At 41.9% G+C, this 15,738-nt stretch overlaps 1 protein-coding gene across 1 annotated transcript; it reads right to left on the bottom strand.

Moving 5' to 3' along the window:
• Nucleotides 1–1,448: 1,448 nt before the first annotated feature.
• LOC131221766 (cold-responsive protein kinase 1-like) lies at nt 1,449–14,179 on the bottom strand (the record flags this gene model as incomplete). Its single annotated transcript, XM_058217076.1, has 8 exons — nt 1,449–2,234; nt 3,507–3,657; nt 5,379–5,616; nt 7,765–7,975; nt 10,199–10,236; nt 13,728–13,817; nt 13,905–13,984; nt 14,082–14,179. Coding segments are annotated over 8 exons (1,344 nt in total), but the record flags the coding sequence as incomplete, so codon positions are not given.
• Between the last annotated feature and the right edge of the window lie 1,559 nt (nt 14,180–15,738).

Genomic DNA, 15,738 nt, shown 5'->3' with positions numbered 1-15,738 from the left:
TCGGTCTCAGGTCCTTTGGATCGCCTGTTGGACATGGACACCCTTTGATCTGGCCCAGTTCCAACCTTGAGAGATTTACAATTCAGGGATAAGCAATGATAAAGTGTGACCCATTTGATGGACGGCTTGGATCTTGTGCATGTGCACAGAACTTACGTACGCTTGCATGCAGATGGGCAGATCTCTACAAGCGTGTGGGCTTAGAAAACTTCCACTGGTATTTATATGATGTTTGGCTGAGCAGAACGGCAGGTATGGCCCACTTCTCTGCAATCCATACCGTTCATCAGGTGATTCCATCATCAATATTCCAAAGTCTAAAAACAACCCTCATCACATGATATGATACGTGGCCCACGTCTTTGCTCGATATGCATGGGCTTTCAATTCTGACAAGTTAGGCCCATGATTCAGAAATCCAGACCATTGATTTCGCAATTCCACTCCCCGATCGGAAGATCCCGGCGACGGATATTATGACCCATTTAGTTGAATGTGGACCATTGTTGCATCTCTTCTTGACCGTCTATATGTAGGCCAGATATCAAAAGAGCTTAGAAGTGTATTATTGAAGTCAAAACTCAACTCGGACCGAACGAGTTATTTGAGCCATCCAGTCTTAAAACCTTGGTCTAGCCCTCCCATGGTTAAAAGACTCAGCGACTCAGACTGACTCGTCCGACCCTGAATTAAGTCGGGGCTGAACAAGCCCGACTCGGCAAGTCAAGGGTAGAGCTGGGAATCAAGTCGAGCCAGACCGAGTTAGGGCTAACCCGAATTCAACCCGACTCGATACCAAGTCCAGCATGCCTGACCCGATCCGAGTCCGGCTCTGGCCTGACCCGATCCGAGTCTAGCTCTGGCCTGGACTAATCCGGACCGAGTCTAACACGGTCATAAGTACCAAGTCAGTTCAAGTCGGCACCGAGTCGGATAGGGTGGAGGAGGCATCCACGAGCTAAAATCACAACTTAAAACCTAGATTCACTTGCCAAAATTGCAACCTCCGGGAACTCAAAACCAAGTTCTTTTCTTTTCTTTCTTTTAATATACATGTACGAGTCGAGTTTCGAATCGAGTCGAGTCAATATCGAGATCGATTTCGGGTCGAGTCAAGCTATTGGGTAACTCAAACTCGACTCGGTTTGAGTTCAGATTGGGCAAAGTTAACTCGATTCGGATCGACTCACCCACTCGATTCGGATCAACTCATCCACTCAGCTCGGATCGAGTCGGATCCGAATGAGTTGGACGAGTCAAGTTTGCCGAGTCGAGTCGTCTGTGCCCAGCTCTAGTCAGGGGTGACTCATGGCATGAAACCAGATCGGGTGCAAGTGCAACTGAACCTGAGTCAACTCAGACTATTTGCACAGAACTCGTCCAAGTCTTAAAAACATGAGCCCTCCATAGAAAGATCAGCTAGAAAGACATTACAGCAACACATAGGCTTAAAAATCAAAGGCCCACCATGATCAATCATCATTCTATAATCATCAAAGTTATGGTAACTAATAAATTAAAAAACAAAAAATAACAAATTTTACACGAAATTTACACAAAATCACAAGCCCCATAAAACCCAAAATTTAATTTCCCGGGCTGGACCGCCGTCTGCGTTCACTGCCGTTTTATTAATGGTAGTGACCCATCTCTCTACATGTGGCATCCACTTGATGGCTGGGATCGTTCGTTTATACCAGCTATGCAATTTAGACGGTCTGGATTGACATGTGCATGGTGGATGAAGTGCTGCCATTTTTCTAACGTAGACGGCGTCCAGCCCTTGTAGCACTGCCTCAGCTGCTCCGATCGCTTATCCCGGTCATGGTTGTGAACGTGGTGTTGGTGACATTTCCCGACGACATCGGTGTATCCTCCACCTGTGACGGAGTGCCAGAGGCAAACGTGTTCCTGGTGTTGGTCTGCGTTTTTGGGACCCTCACTTTCAAGTCCATGAAGTCAGAAATGAGGCCTGGCTTTGTGATCTTATCATCATTGATCGACTTCTCACCCGTCAGCATCTTGACGACTGACGACATGGAGGGGCGGAGCTTTGGACTGTCCTGTGTGCATAAGAGGCCTATCTTCAAGATCCTGCAGGCCTCCTCAACATCGTAATCGCCATTCAGTGATGGGTCCACCAGCATCACCAGCTCACGGCGCTCGAACAGTTCCCATGTCTGCAATAGGAGAACCCCAGGCATCATATCAAATTCGGTGGCTTGTCTAGGATTCTGCAACTCGCAATCAAGAGAATCATATTAAGATTCGTTCTGACAGTCGGTAATGAGATCTGTTCTATCTCTATCACTCTAATCAGTTACTTGAATCAATGCACCATGGAAACCAAAATTGTGATATCTTCACAGAAGAAAAGTCGTTCTCATGGGCATGTTTGGGTGCTTGATCAAAGTGAATTGCAATTTGTTTGTTTCGTTTTAGAGGTGCAACTTCTACATTCATAATTACAAGAAAAAACCCATTATGTTCATTTTAAGTAGCGTGCCCAGTTCAAAAATTAGCCAAAATCCAATCACCAGGTGGGCCACACCATAGAGAACAATGTACAACCCCCCAAATGACCTCCAAATTCAAGTGGTGGAGCACATGTGGTACATGTACGAAATCCAACCAGTCTGAAAGGAGCACCACACCACGATGAAGGTACGGCCCCAATCATCGGCAAATCTAACCGTCAAACAGCCCTCAGCACTTGAATTTGTTGGGTTTTGTGTTTTTCATTTTTCCCAATGGCATGGCCCACTTGATGTTTGATCAGCCTAATTTTTTGGGCAACCGACCACCGTCGTCGGGCACACCTTTTGGCTTGTTTGGATGTCATCAACATGCAACATGGGGCCCACGATAGCCCAGTAACAACATTACTCATGGTGGTACTGGAGCCACTAGAGCACTCCCCTCTGAAAGGAAAACGGCGATAATCAGAAGAACTCATCCACCAGAAACGATCATGATTCACACAACCAAAATCTCTTTCTTCCTTCCTTTTCACATCTATTTAAAACCTTAGCAGACAACCCCAAAGAGGCAACCATCTCTTCGGCCCAAAGGACCACTTTCTCAGCGGTTCAGATTTATCATTGATATGTCCTGTCGAGCAAACAGAGACTGAATAAGCAATCCTGGCATGGGTCTGTAGGATCTGGGACAGTCATCAGGTGGGGCCACCATTATCATGCTTGAATATAGGCCATTGATCTCTCATATTCCCCACATATAGATAGCCTTGCCTAGGAGAGTTAAAGGTGGCCCTCACATTGTGAATGGTTGGGATTTCTCAAACATTTGCCACTTTGGCACATGTGGTACAAATCAGCATTTCAATCTCACATGTGAATCAGGCCTAGCACTTCTCAAAGGTTCAATATGAGAAAGACACCAGAGCATGAACAGGATAACCTATGCGGTTGCCTACAGTTAAAAACTGTCCTCAAAAGCATCAACTGAAAAGATCGAAGCAGCTGTGGAAGTTACAAATCACTAACCATATTGAGAAGGTCTTGTTCCTCGACAGGCAACAGTGGGTCAGTATTGCATCTTCCACAGACTATTTCCAAAAGGAGAACACCGAAGCTGTAGATATCGGCTTTCCGTGTCAGCTGCCCACGTATAGCATACTCGGGTGCCAAGTAACCTCTTCAAGAACATAAACAGATACATGTTAGAATTGGAAATGGTGAATTTGGGTGTTTAGATACATTGATACTCCAGAAATGAATTCGATAGAGATAAGGAGAGAGAGAGTTTCCATTTCCAAGGTTTTACTTAAAAACGCTGATATCAATTTCCATTTTCAAGTTTTTACTTAAATGTGGATTTCAATGGTTACAAGAGACAGCTCTCTCCCTTTCAACCATTGACCTTTAAATATTTCCATGGACAACTGAACTCCAAACCAAACAATGAAATTACTGTTGGACATCGATTCCCTGGCCTGTTTGGATAAAGAGAATCCAACATGGACATCGATTCCTTGGCCTGTTTGGATAGAGAGAATCCAACATGGACATCGATTCCCGGGCCTGTTTGGATAGAGAGAATACAAAACATTCGATGTTTTGAATTCTCTCTATACAAACAAACCAGGGAATCGAACAACAAAATCTATTGGCGTGGAGTGCTACATCTCAATCATTAGACTCTGGGTTCTACTATGTCCGAGAAGGATTACATCATGGTTTTTATACTTGGAGACTTGAACCAACTCATTCAGTCTCAAGTCGAGTCATGACTCACAAGAGTCAGGGGGTGTATTGGCCTGACTCACCCAACTCAGGGGTGACTTGGGGGGTGGCTCGTGGTACAAAACCGTATCTGGTAGTGCCGAATCTGAGTCAACTCATCCGAATCGAACCTGACTTGGATGAGTCTTAATACCATGGATTGTATGATCCTGGTGGACCTGAAAGTATCCTGGGAACATGCTAAAAAATCTCTGAGATTGGAAAATCCTAGCCATCCAATATGCGGTACCCAGATAGGTATTGATATGGACATGTATACAAGAATGGGGCACATATGCACATGTTATGACAATAATAAGAAAACCATCACAATGAAGAAATAGCAACCCTAATACAATACGACTTGGTAAAAATATTTCCTACAACCGGCACCAATATCAATCTTTGGCTTTTCTTCAATTGAATGTGGATTGTTAGTGTACTTTTTTCCTAAACCATCTACACACGGACCACTCGTCAACGGGTTAGGATTGTATAATCCAGGAGTGGAAAACTTTGCAACTCTGACAAAGTGTGATGGATGATACACAGGTACTTTTTTTTTTTACTTAACAATTGCATATGTGGCATGCAAGTGATTCAGATTAAACTGTCCAAATTATGGGTCCCAGATGTACTATGAATCATGAATCACACCTTTGATTATCTGAGTATCATATTAGTGGACATTTATTGGACGGTTAAAAATGAAACATCCAATGATCTGCTTTCAGCAAAAAAGTGTCCACAAATCAGAGGTTATAATTGCTCCACCTATCTGATTTTGCAACAGTAACTGAGAGACAATCGGTTCCCCAATTTAGTCAATTTAGTTGAGTTAAGGTATGCACTGTATAGAATTTCTGAGTTCCTGCATATCAGGCGCCACACATTGCTAGAGTATCAAATAAATCTCCTTTTGGGGAAACCAACAGTCTGGATCGATGAACTATGGGCCCCAGTTGTACAAAGTGAAAACTTGAGTGTACTCTGCTCATCTGCAGGTTGCGATCATAAAATTCCCATGTATAGTGATTTATGATGTCATAGTTATCATACTGTGAAAAGCATGCTTGCTTGGAAATTGCAGAATTAGAACAGTCCGAGTAGCAGAAAACAGAGTGTAGAACTTACATTGTTCCTGCCACACGGGTACTGACATGGGTCATGTTTGGTGGGAGAAGCTTTGCCAGTCCAAAATCTGAAATCTTAGGAGTTAGGTCCTTATCGAGAAGGATGTTGCTTGCTTTGATATCTCGATGTATGATGTGCGGCTCGACTTCCTCGTGAAGGAAAGCAAGCCCACGTGCGACTCCAATGCAGATCTTAGATCGCGTTTTCCAGTCAAAATTGATGTTGTTATGCACCCTATCTGAAAATAAGCCATACCCAACAAAGATTAAAATGGAAACTCCAAGAAAGAAACCAATTTTCTGTATAGATTGTGGAGGCAAATGCATGGTTTTAAGACTCGTCCAAGTCAGTTGTGACTCGAATGAGTCTACTCGGATTCGGCACTACCAAATCACCCCAACTCGGGCGAGTCGGGCCGATACACGCCCAAATTCGGTGACTCGCGGCACAACTTGAGATCAAACGAGTTGATCCAGGTCTCTGATGCTAAAAACCATGGTCAGATCCAACGTGTATGGCACGCACAATTTAGAAAATGTTGTCAACCTATAACTCAAAATACTGGTGATAGATCCAAACCAACAAACTGATACACCGCCTCATGGTTGGGCTAGTGATCACTGCAATTTGCAATGATGTTTTTCTCCACCATCAATCTAAACCTTTCCAAATTGCTGCGGGATTGGATAGTTGTGAACTTCCAATCAGCAAGACCTTTGGGCTACGGCTCATCCAAGCAGCCATCCATTAAATGGACTGCCCAGATCACACAGGTGAACTTTCAAGAGAGTTGCAGCTCAAACATGACAACATGACACCTGTGGTCGAGATCCAACCAACTCAGTAGGCAGGCCCCATATAAATGCCCTGGCCCACAAATTATCCAGCCACCTCATCAAAGGACCATGTGCCTACAGAGGAATAGACTGCTAACAGATATAGACCAATAGTCTGCATGCACTTCACATGTGTGGCTCATCAGATGAGTGGACTGGCCTGATTTTCTGGCCCAGTGCATTAGCATATTGGAGCATGATGAGTGACCACGCTAGTGTATGTGGACTCCAAGCAAGGTATTCCGCATCGCTTACGGTGGCCGTAACAGTCACCACCATTACCAATACAGGAATCGGTTGTAACGGCCGATATGGGGCATAACGATCGTTACGACCCCCATAACGGTTGAAAATTTTCTTTTGCTCAAAAAATTCTATAAAAAAATATATTTAGAAAATCCATAATAATGTAAAGATTCCAAACATGTATTCATTTTTTGTTTTGAACAAGTTTATGGTAGTGCAACAGTCCACTCTTTAGTGAGAGTATTGTATCGGGTTGTTTAGTAAATTTGTGAACATGATTATATGTCTCTAATGTTTACACATCACAATCAAGCATTAGAACTAGATATCATTAAAAAGGCATAAATAGTACTTTTTCAATTTTTTGAAAGAAAAAAATAAAAAAAACCCGGAGCTTCTATTCGCTCAAATTACTTTAATATATAGTTTTAATATGAAAAACTATAGTAAGGGTGGTCGAGATCTATTGTAAAATGATTTAGGAGAGTTTTTGGAATGAGAAAAGTGAAAAAATGAGGAGAAAAATGAATTTAAATAGAAAAAAAAAAAAGTTGTGGTTTTTCGACTATTATGGGGGTAACAGTTGTTATGCCCCCTAATGGCCTTTACGGCCACTGTAACAGCCTATACGGTCCCAAAAAACCAACCGTCCCATTTCACTCCTGTATTGCGTAACGGTCATGGCCGTTACCCGTACATATCGGCCTTTACGGGCGTATCATAATGGATACGGAACACCATGACTCCAAGTCCATATCTAAGCACACTAATGCAATTTTGCGTCATGTTTTGTTTACTAAATGGTACTTGGTACGCTAGGTCCCACAAAGATGAAGATTGCCACAAACAAGAAGGAACAACTCTAATTACAAAACTAAGAAATTACCAAGCAGGTAGTTATTTGATACTCTGGCAAAGTATGGTGCTTGATACACAGGGAAAAAGAAAATGTACACGTGGCATGCATTACACAAATTCAACCGACTAAATTGTGAAATCCAATGTTTCCAAGTCAGAGTCCCAAACTTAGACTGGTTGAATGATTCTGACATTCGATTCATAGACACTTGCTTGTTGAAATAGGACAACTGAATATTTCCATTTCCAACCGCTAAATGTCCAACAATCCAGTAGTCAGATAAACAAGTGCAATTTTTGGTTCATGATACATCTAAATCGGGACCCACGATTTGAAGTTTGATTTGGATTAGTCATATGCCACATATGCAATTTCTAAGTAATTTCAAAGCGCTTTGTGTATCATCCATCACACTCTGCCAGAGTATCAAAAGTTTTTCTCTTACCAAGAAGGGTTTGTGCAAGGCTACTATTCTCAAGATAGCCATAGACCAAAATTCTATGATTTTCCTCCACGCAGCAACCATGCAACTTAACGAGGTTTTCGTGCTCTATATCAGCTATCACATTTATCTCAGAAAAAAACTCCCGCACTCCTTGTCTCGACTCAGCCGAAAGCACCTTTACAGCAGCAACTTTGCCTCCTTTAAGCTTCGCCTGCCCATCCGCAAATATTTAAAAGAGATAGTCAATCTTTGCATGAATCAACCATTGCGCGCTGAAAGGATGGGAGTGTGGGGCTCTTGGTTTGGTAATCCAAACCATTGACTTGATGGCCTTCATGATGGATGGACCTTCCCCAAGAACAACATTTCAAGTCTTGGTATGCAAGGTCATAGGCCAAAACTGTTTATTTTAAATATGAGGTCTCAAGTCCAACTGGTTGGGCCACAAGTTATGGCCCACCCAGAGGATAACATCCAACCTTTAAGTGAATGCACACCCAACCGTCCCAATAGGTTGGGCCCCAACATGAGGATTGCCTAGTACAAAAATCAGCCCCATATAATCATCAGGTGGGCCGTACCATAGAAAACAATATATAGCCATTGATAAATAGCAAAACACTAGTGCTCTACCCAATGAGCAGATGTGGATGACTTTTGCACAAGGCAATCCTCATGGTGGGGCCAACCTATTGGACAGATTGGATGTCACAAACACATGGAAGATCGAGGATCAGATCATTCCTCTAATAGTGGGGTCCACAAAGACCTATTGTTAAAAATGCAATTTAGTAATTTACCTTATAGACAGAACCAAAACCGCCCTCCCCAATTTTATTAGCAAGACTAAAGTCTTCAGTAGCATTTCTCAACTCCTTGTATGAGTAGATATTAACATTTTGGATGTTCGAAAACTCTGGAGGCAAATCAAATTCAATCCAGTCAGTGGTTTAAAAATATGCATGCACTAAAGATGAAAAATGGATGAAGTAAAAATGCACGAGAAAATCATCTATTTTGATCAAGTTATCGGATCCTCAACTCAAGGTTCCACACTGCATAATTGGATTGTGGGGCCCATGGTTCAGAAATCCAGACTGATGGTCTTTGCTTACAACCAAGGATTAGGGCTGCAACTTTGGTTCGGGTCAACCCAAACTTGACTGATCTAACCTGAGTTTGGTCAGGTTGGTTTGGGTTGTCAAGTCCTCACGTTAGGTTCAGGTTGGAAAATGCCTACCGTTTGAATTCGAGTTGGGTTTGGGTTGAGCAAATTCAGGTCAGGTTGGGAATAATCACATGTATTTGGGGTGGGTTGGATCAGGTTAGGTATAAAAGACTTTGGGTTGGGTTTAGGATGGGCACCTCGGATTGGAATTTGGGTCGTGTCAGGTTGCGGGTTAGATCTTCTTGGGGTTGGGTTGGGCTCAGGTTGACCCTCAACCCAACCCAACCGACCTCAGTTGCACCCCTACCATGGATGGAGGTTTGAAAATTGGTTCTGGCGTACCATATCAATTACCACCAAAACTGGGTTGTCTCACTCCAAATCACCCCATGTTGGGCCATTTTGGGCCTACATGGGGCTGATACAGCTGTATCATCTTTGGACAAAACCAGTTCGTATCAGGCAACATGTACTGGTTTCGGACGATACTTTAAACCTTGCAATGGATGGACCATGACCCCAAGTTAAGATGATCCTAAAATTACCGGCTATGATCTTTCAATCAGGGAAATTTTGGGCACATGGTCCATCCATGGTGAGACACAACAGAGCAGTGTTCTGGATCACTGAACAATGAGCCCCACTTTTCAGAACCGAAAACTTGAGTATGCTGTGCAAAGCCTTAGATTGAAGATCCAACAGTTCCATAAAACAGCCAAACATCAATGAGGATGAATCACATAAGCGCAATGCAACAAATCTCATAAGCTGCACTCAGGACACGTGGCACAGCGTCCCATGATCCAAACAATTCATCACGTAAGGTCTTTCAGTGGTCAATCTGCTATGCTTGCATTCATATATGTGTGTTCATTTTCAGGTCATCTTAACCGTCTTCTGGTGACTGAGAAATGGACGATAGGAAAAGATTCGGCTATGGCTACGGGCCATGTTGAACTCAAAAAGGTCCACCAAAAATAGGGCCGATGCAAAGGCGCAAACACGCCCTGGCACAAAAATAGGGCCCGTCCTCTAATCAGGTGGACCACATGGATGCTAACTATAGAGCCCTGGGCCTTGTTTTTTTCCTAATACATCTATGGATACCTAGCTAGTGTTCCCCAAGATTTTGGGCCAGGGAATGTTTGCAGCGTACCCCACTTGATGAATGGCCTGGATCTCACAAATGTGTTCCGCACTGGCAGATCACTTCAGTCTGCCTTTGCAGGAATCGCCTTGGCCTTTCTCTTCTGGCAGATAGTTTACCTTCACCGACTTCGACAGTCGTTGCTGGTGGCTCTCTCCTGAATAGGCAATTGAAACAACTCATTACTAATGACGTGCCCACCTTTCTACTTCGTGCAATGCATAGAAATTTGAAGCCACCTGCCACAAAATGAGAAATGTGATTGAGATATGCATGTTACCATACATCACCATAACCTGGACTCAGATAATGCTTCTTGAGCTTGATGACATGGAAGAAGATGTTGGAGATTTTTTGTGGGGTGCGAGTTTCCAAGAACTTTGAATTTTTAATCCAAAAGGATTTTTTTTTTTTTAACCAAAAGAAATCAACATTTTTGGTTTATCAATATTGTCAGCTATGGTGACATTAAGATAGGTTTCATTTTGTCTCTCATCCAAAACAAAATGGACTCCAATCAGAATAGCACCCAATCAAACAGACATATTACTAACTTCCCTGAATGTGGATTCCTCAGACAGAAGGAATTAATTTCTTGAGATGAAGTTAGTCCTGTAACAAAAGCGATTTTCAAATATCATGATTTAATGTTCTCTAGTTACGGACCGCATTTTCTCTGCCAGTATGCTTGCGTGTATACATGTGCCCATTTTCTGGGTGAGGGGCCCACCAACATGTAATTTTGAGCATAGAAATATGTTTCACTTGTATTATTCATAAAGAAGGAAATCCTACCAAAAAAAAAAGTGGAAAAGCAGGACTATGATTCAATAGAGGCATCCATAATACAATACATCACCTTTTCAACGGGCATACTAGTGTTAAGCATGCATGTACATATGTATGTATGTTTATTTTGGTGGTCCCTCGAGACACCATACCCTTTTGTAAAAACTCTTGCAATAAAATATGTTAGGGAGTCATTTGCTACTTAACGTTTTCCCCCAACTCTCTTGATGCAGGAGAATTAGCCGCCTGCTCTAAAAGCACGAACTGATAGAGCATGGTGAATCAATCCCTTTATCTCATAGCCTAAGCCCCACATCACATGGGTTAGGACCTCGGCCGAACCTCCCTCATGGGCCCCACTTCACACGAGCCACCCGCCTCACACAGGCCGCTCACCCCGAGTGTGCCCCTGCATCCCACAAGCCACCCCACTTGAGCCCAGTGTGAAAATGCCCCTGAATTATCTCTTCTCCCTTCTACATGGTATCAGAGGCAGGTTTCAGAATTCCAAGCTCTCTTCTTCTTCCCCTTCTTGCCATCTTTCTTTTCTTTCTCCTTTCCTTTCTCTCTCTAATAATTTGTCACACTTGTACGGACACAACATTGATAAGAAAAACTGTTTTTCTCCCACAGTAAAATCTATTCCAGAATAGCTTCCTTCAAAACTGCTTCTACTTGCTCAGTGAATGTCTTGGTACAAGATATGATTTCTTGGAGCTGGGGTTCATTTGTCTATAAGTAGGTGTAGAACTGAACGAGAAATTTCTTTACCTGTTTATTTCTAACAGATCAAGGTACCCCTTCGCTATTCTATAAATAATATCAATCCAGTCCAGACCGGTTGGCCAGTTGGCCCACATAGTTATGACTATTGGCACTGTTAGTGAATCATTAGTATGTTTATCTCCTTTTCCTCAATAAATAAATAAATAAAAATCATAGTTATTGATAAAGAAATAGTGTGCATGGTTCTCGGTCTATCGATAGTGGTACAATTTACAAACTACAATAGGAGTGGTCTTATGATACAACATGTTGACAGGAAAGTAGAAATTTAATGAAAGCTTTGGTGACGTAAACCATCACCCTGCCAAAAGAACAATGTACAAATCAAATGATAGGGCTGCAACTTGACTTCAGGCCCAACTGGAATTCAGGTCAAGTTAGGGTTGGAAAACATCAACCCGACTTGGTTTCAAGTTGAGGAAATTCTGGTTGGGTTAGGTCAGTTGGGGAATGATCACTTGTATTTGGGTTGGGTTGAGTTGGGTTAGTTTGGGGTTGAGTATAGAACAATTGCGGTTGGGTTCGGTTGTGCACATCGGATTGGAATTCAGGTTGGGTTGGGTTACAGGTTAGGTCCTCTTGAGGTCAGGTTGGAATCGGATTGACCCTCAACCCAACCCAACCTGCTTGAGTTGCACCCCTACCAATGCATAAAACCATGTTCACCAAAATTATATATTTCTCCATGAATCATGAACTGATTCATGAAAAACCACTACCACAATAGAAGGAATTTCACCATTGAGGCGGCTTCCCTCTCAAGTTCACCAGGCAAGTAGTAAACTGAAACAAATGATCCTTATTACAGAAAATGATCTAAAATCCCTACACGAACTATGAACTCACTCAACAGAACCCATTAGAAAAACACTGCAAATTGAGGCAATCTCCCCCATAATTTCGCTACGTGCATTCCGAATTGAAGCCTAAAACTATGAACTGATTCAAAAAAAAAAAAACCATTTCTTTCTCAATTTCAGTAAGGATGCTGCACATAAGACCAAACATCATGATTGCTGAACCCCACTGACCCCCAAACCCACCCCCATTAACACCGAACTGATTCAAGATAGTAAACATCACGAAGGACGCTACTAGCATAAATCAACTTGTCTGAGTCAATTTGTCACCAGAAAATATTTATAACCATTGGTCGTAATATCACTCAGCACAGTATGACTTAAAACATAAAACCATGGTTTCCAAAACCCACCCCTCCAATACTGTCATTTGATTATTTCCAACCACCCATTAGAAAGTAATGAAAATTAAGGCAAAATCTCTCTTGATTTTGCATCCCAAGCAAAAATCTAAAAGCACAGCTACTTAAATCACCACCAAAAAATTAATTGACTTGAGAAATCGAAAATATACAGAATTAGGTAATTTCCCTTGAAAAAAAAAAAAAAACATATCAACTGATACAATCAGCAAACCACCAGTCTGTTTTTCCTCAAGTTTAAGGAGTGGAATTATGCAAAATCTGCCAAAGAATGGTGGATCATACACATGCACCTGTTGCACACATGGTGTACATGAGCGTCAGTCCAGACCATCCAAATCATGGGCTGCATCATAGATGGGACATTACCAAAAAATTATGGCAGAAGGATGATCATGATCGTCCAATCCAATCCACCGATATCAAACAGACAATTGAAAAGCAAAACAGCCAACGAATCAATTTCAATGGTAAAAATCGAACAGCTAGGAATGTCCAATCAGCGTGATTTTTATACTATGCCCCATCCATAAAGTGGCACATGCTTTGGACGATCTGGATTGAAGTAACCCTAGAGTTGTAAAAGAAATCCTGATAATTCGGCTCAAAAAAAAAAAAAAAGAAGAAGAAGAAGAAGAAACAACAACAACACTGAAAGTCCTTTAAAAGAAAAACAAAAATAATTTGAAGAAACTAGAATTTCCATAAAACCTCAGAACCTGATGCAGGAATCAGTCTTTAAAACCAATACTTCAAAATGCATAGCAATATATACATTAAAAAAATAATAATAATAACGCATGGAATTAAATGAAAACAACAAGTTCTCAAAAAACCAGAAAGTAAATCACCTGAAAATCGATGTAGAGTGGAGATCGGATTGGAGAAGGAGGGGTGCGCAGGATAACACAACCGCAGGTGCCCACGATAAGGATTCCACCCTAGAAAATAATCACGCTATTTACAACAAAGAACATGAAATTCAATGGAGAATCTCATTTTCTAAGAAACCCAATGACTGAAATTACCTGGAAATTGGTATGGAATGGAGATCGAGAGGGGTGCGCAGGTTAACACAACGACAGGTGCGAACGATAACGATTCCTCACTATAAAACAAAAAAAAAAAATCACACCATTTAAAACAAAGAACATGACATTCAATGGAGAATCGCATTTTCTTAAAAACCCAGAAACTGAAATTACCTGGAAATTCGTGTGGAATTGAGATCGAGGGGTGTGCGCACGTTATCGGAGCTCCAGGTGCGCAGGATAAGAGACCAATCGCTTCCGACCCGGAGTATTTAAGCAGCCTCCTACGAGTCCAAGGTGAAGGATACGGCGGTTTGAAGGCGCGTACGAGTCAACGGTCCGAACTCGGACCGATTCAAAGAATCTCGTTTTCTCGTGAGTTTTTAGGCCGAGACGAAAATATTTATCGCGATATTTTGAGACCTGACTTCCCTATAACCCTAAGTTCTATGGGGCCCACCTTGATGATTTTATTATATATCCACTCCGTACATACGTTTCTAATCATTTTAGGATATTTTACCAAAAATAAGCTAGATAAATAATTCATGTGGGCCACACCACTAGGGACGGAAATTACGACCATTGAAACCATACCGGGGCCCACCATGATTTTTATGCTCCATCCAACCTGTTCGTAAGGTTTTTGCCGCTGGGATGGAGGGAAAAAACTATATCATCCTAATTTAGAACTTCTGGTGGGCCCCAAAAATGTTTCAATGGTTGACGTTCAATCCACACTGTTTATTGTGGTGTGGTCCAATTGAATTTTAATTTACATTAATTTTAACAATTCATGTAAAAATGATCTGTTGAAACCGATGGACGGAGTTGATCTAACATATAAGTCACTGTGGGGCCCATAGAGCTTGGGGTCCGGGTTACACGCATCCGATATTTTGAGGGCGTGGAAAGAGAAACTTTGATAGTCTGGCATAGCGACGGATGATACGCAGGCGCTTAGAAATTACAAAGAAAGTGCAAATTTTGCATTTACTTAAGTCAGATTAAACTGTCCAAATTATGAGTCTTCGCTTTTGATGTACAATGGAACTAAATATTAAGATTACATGATTATCTGAGTGGACGATTAAAAATGAAAAATAAAAATAAAAAAATCCAATGGTTCTATTTCAACTAACACGTGTCCAATAATCAGCGGTTACGATTGTTTAATCCATTGAGGAATGTGGCTTATCAAGAGTGGGCCCCACAATTTAGCCGGTTTGATCTGATCGTATGCCACGTTTACAACCTCTGAGTTCCTGAGTATCACGCGCCATACGCTGCCGGAGTATGAAATAATTGGCACGTGTGAAAAATGAGAGACGTTTACCAGGAAGGAGGGTGGTGATCGCGTCCGTATGGTGGGCCCCACTAAAAAGCGAAAAAAAATTTAAAAAAAGAAGCCGGGGGTGGAAACGCGTGCATGTTGGGCGCGGATTAGGTGGGGTTGCCAACACGGGGAACGGATTGGCTACTCCCCCTGCCACCAGCCAATGGCTGATGGTCGGTGCTCTGTGAGCCCCACCATGATGTATATGTTTCATCCATGACGTCCATCTATTTTTATTGATCATTTTATGATATGATACCAAAAATGAGATATATCCCAATCTCAAGTGGACCACATTACAAGAAACAGTGTTGAATGAACGTAGACCATTAAAAACTTTTTGGGGGCCATAAAAGTTTTGGATCAAGATGATATTTGTTTTTACCCTTCATCTGGGTCTTTATGACCTAACCAACAGATTGGATGTCAAATAAACAGTACAGTGGGTCTTAGGAGGATTTTAATGGTGGATATTCAATCACTATTGTTTTCATG

Source organism: Magnolia sinica, chromosome 12 (genome assembly GCF_029962835.1).
Source record: "Magnolia sinica isolate HGM2019 chromosome 12, MsV1, whole genome shotgun sequence".
NCBI classification, from domain to species: domain Eukaryota; kingdom Viridiplantae; phylum Streptophyta; class Magnoliopsida; order Magnoliales; family Magnoliaceae; genus Magnolia; species Magnolia sinica.
The sequence above is the reverse complement of the archived record's forward strand: the minus strand, read 5'-3'. Positions and strand labels throughout refer to the sequence as shown.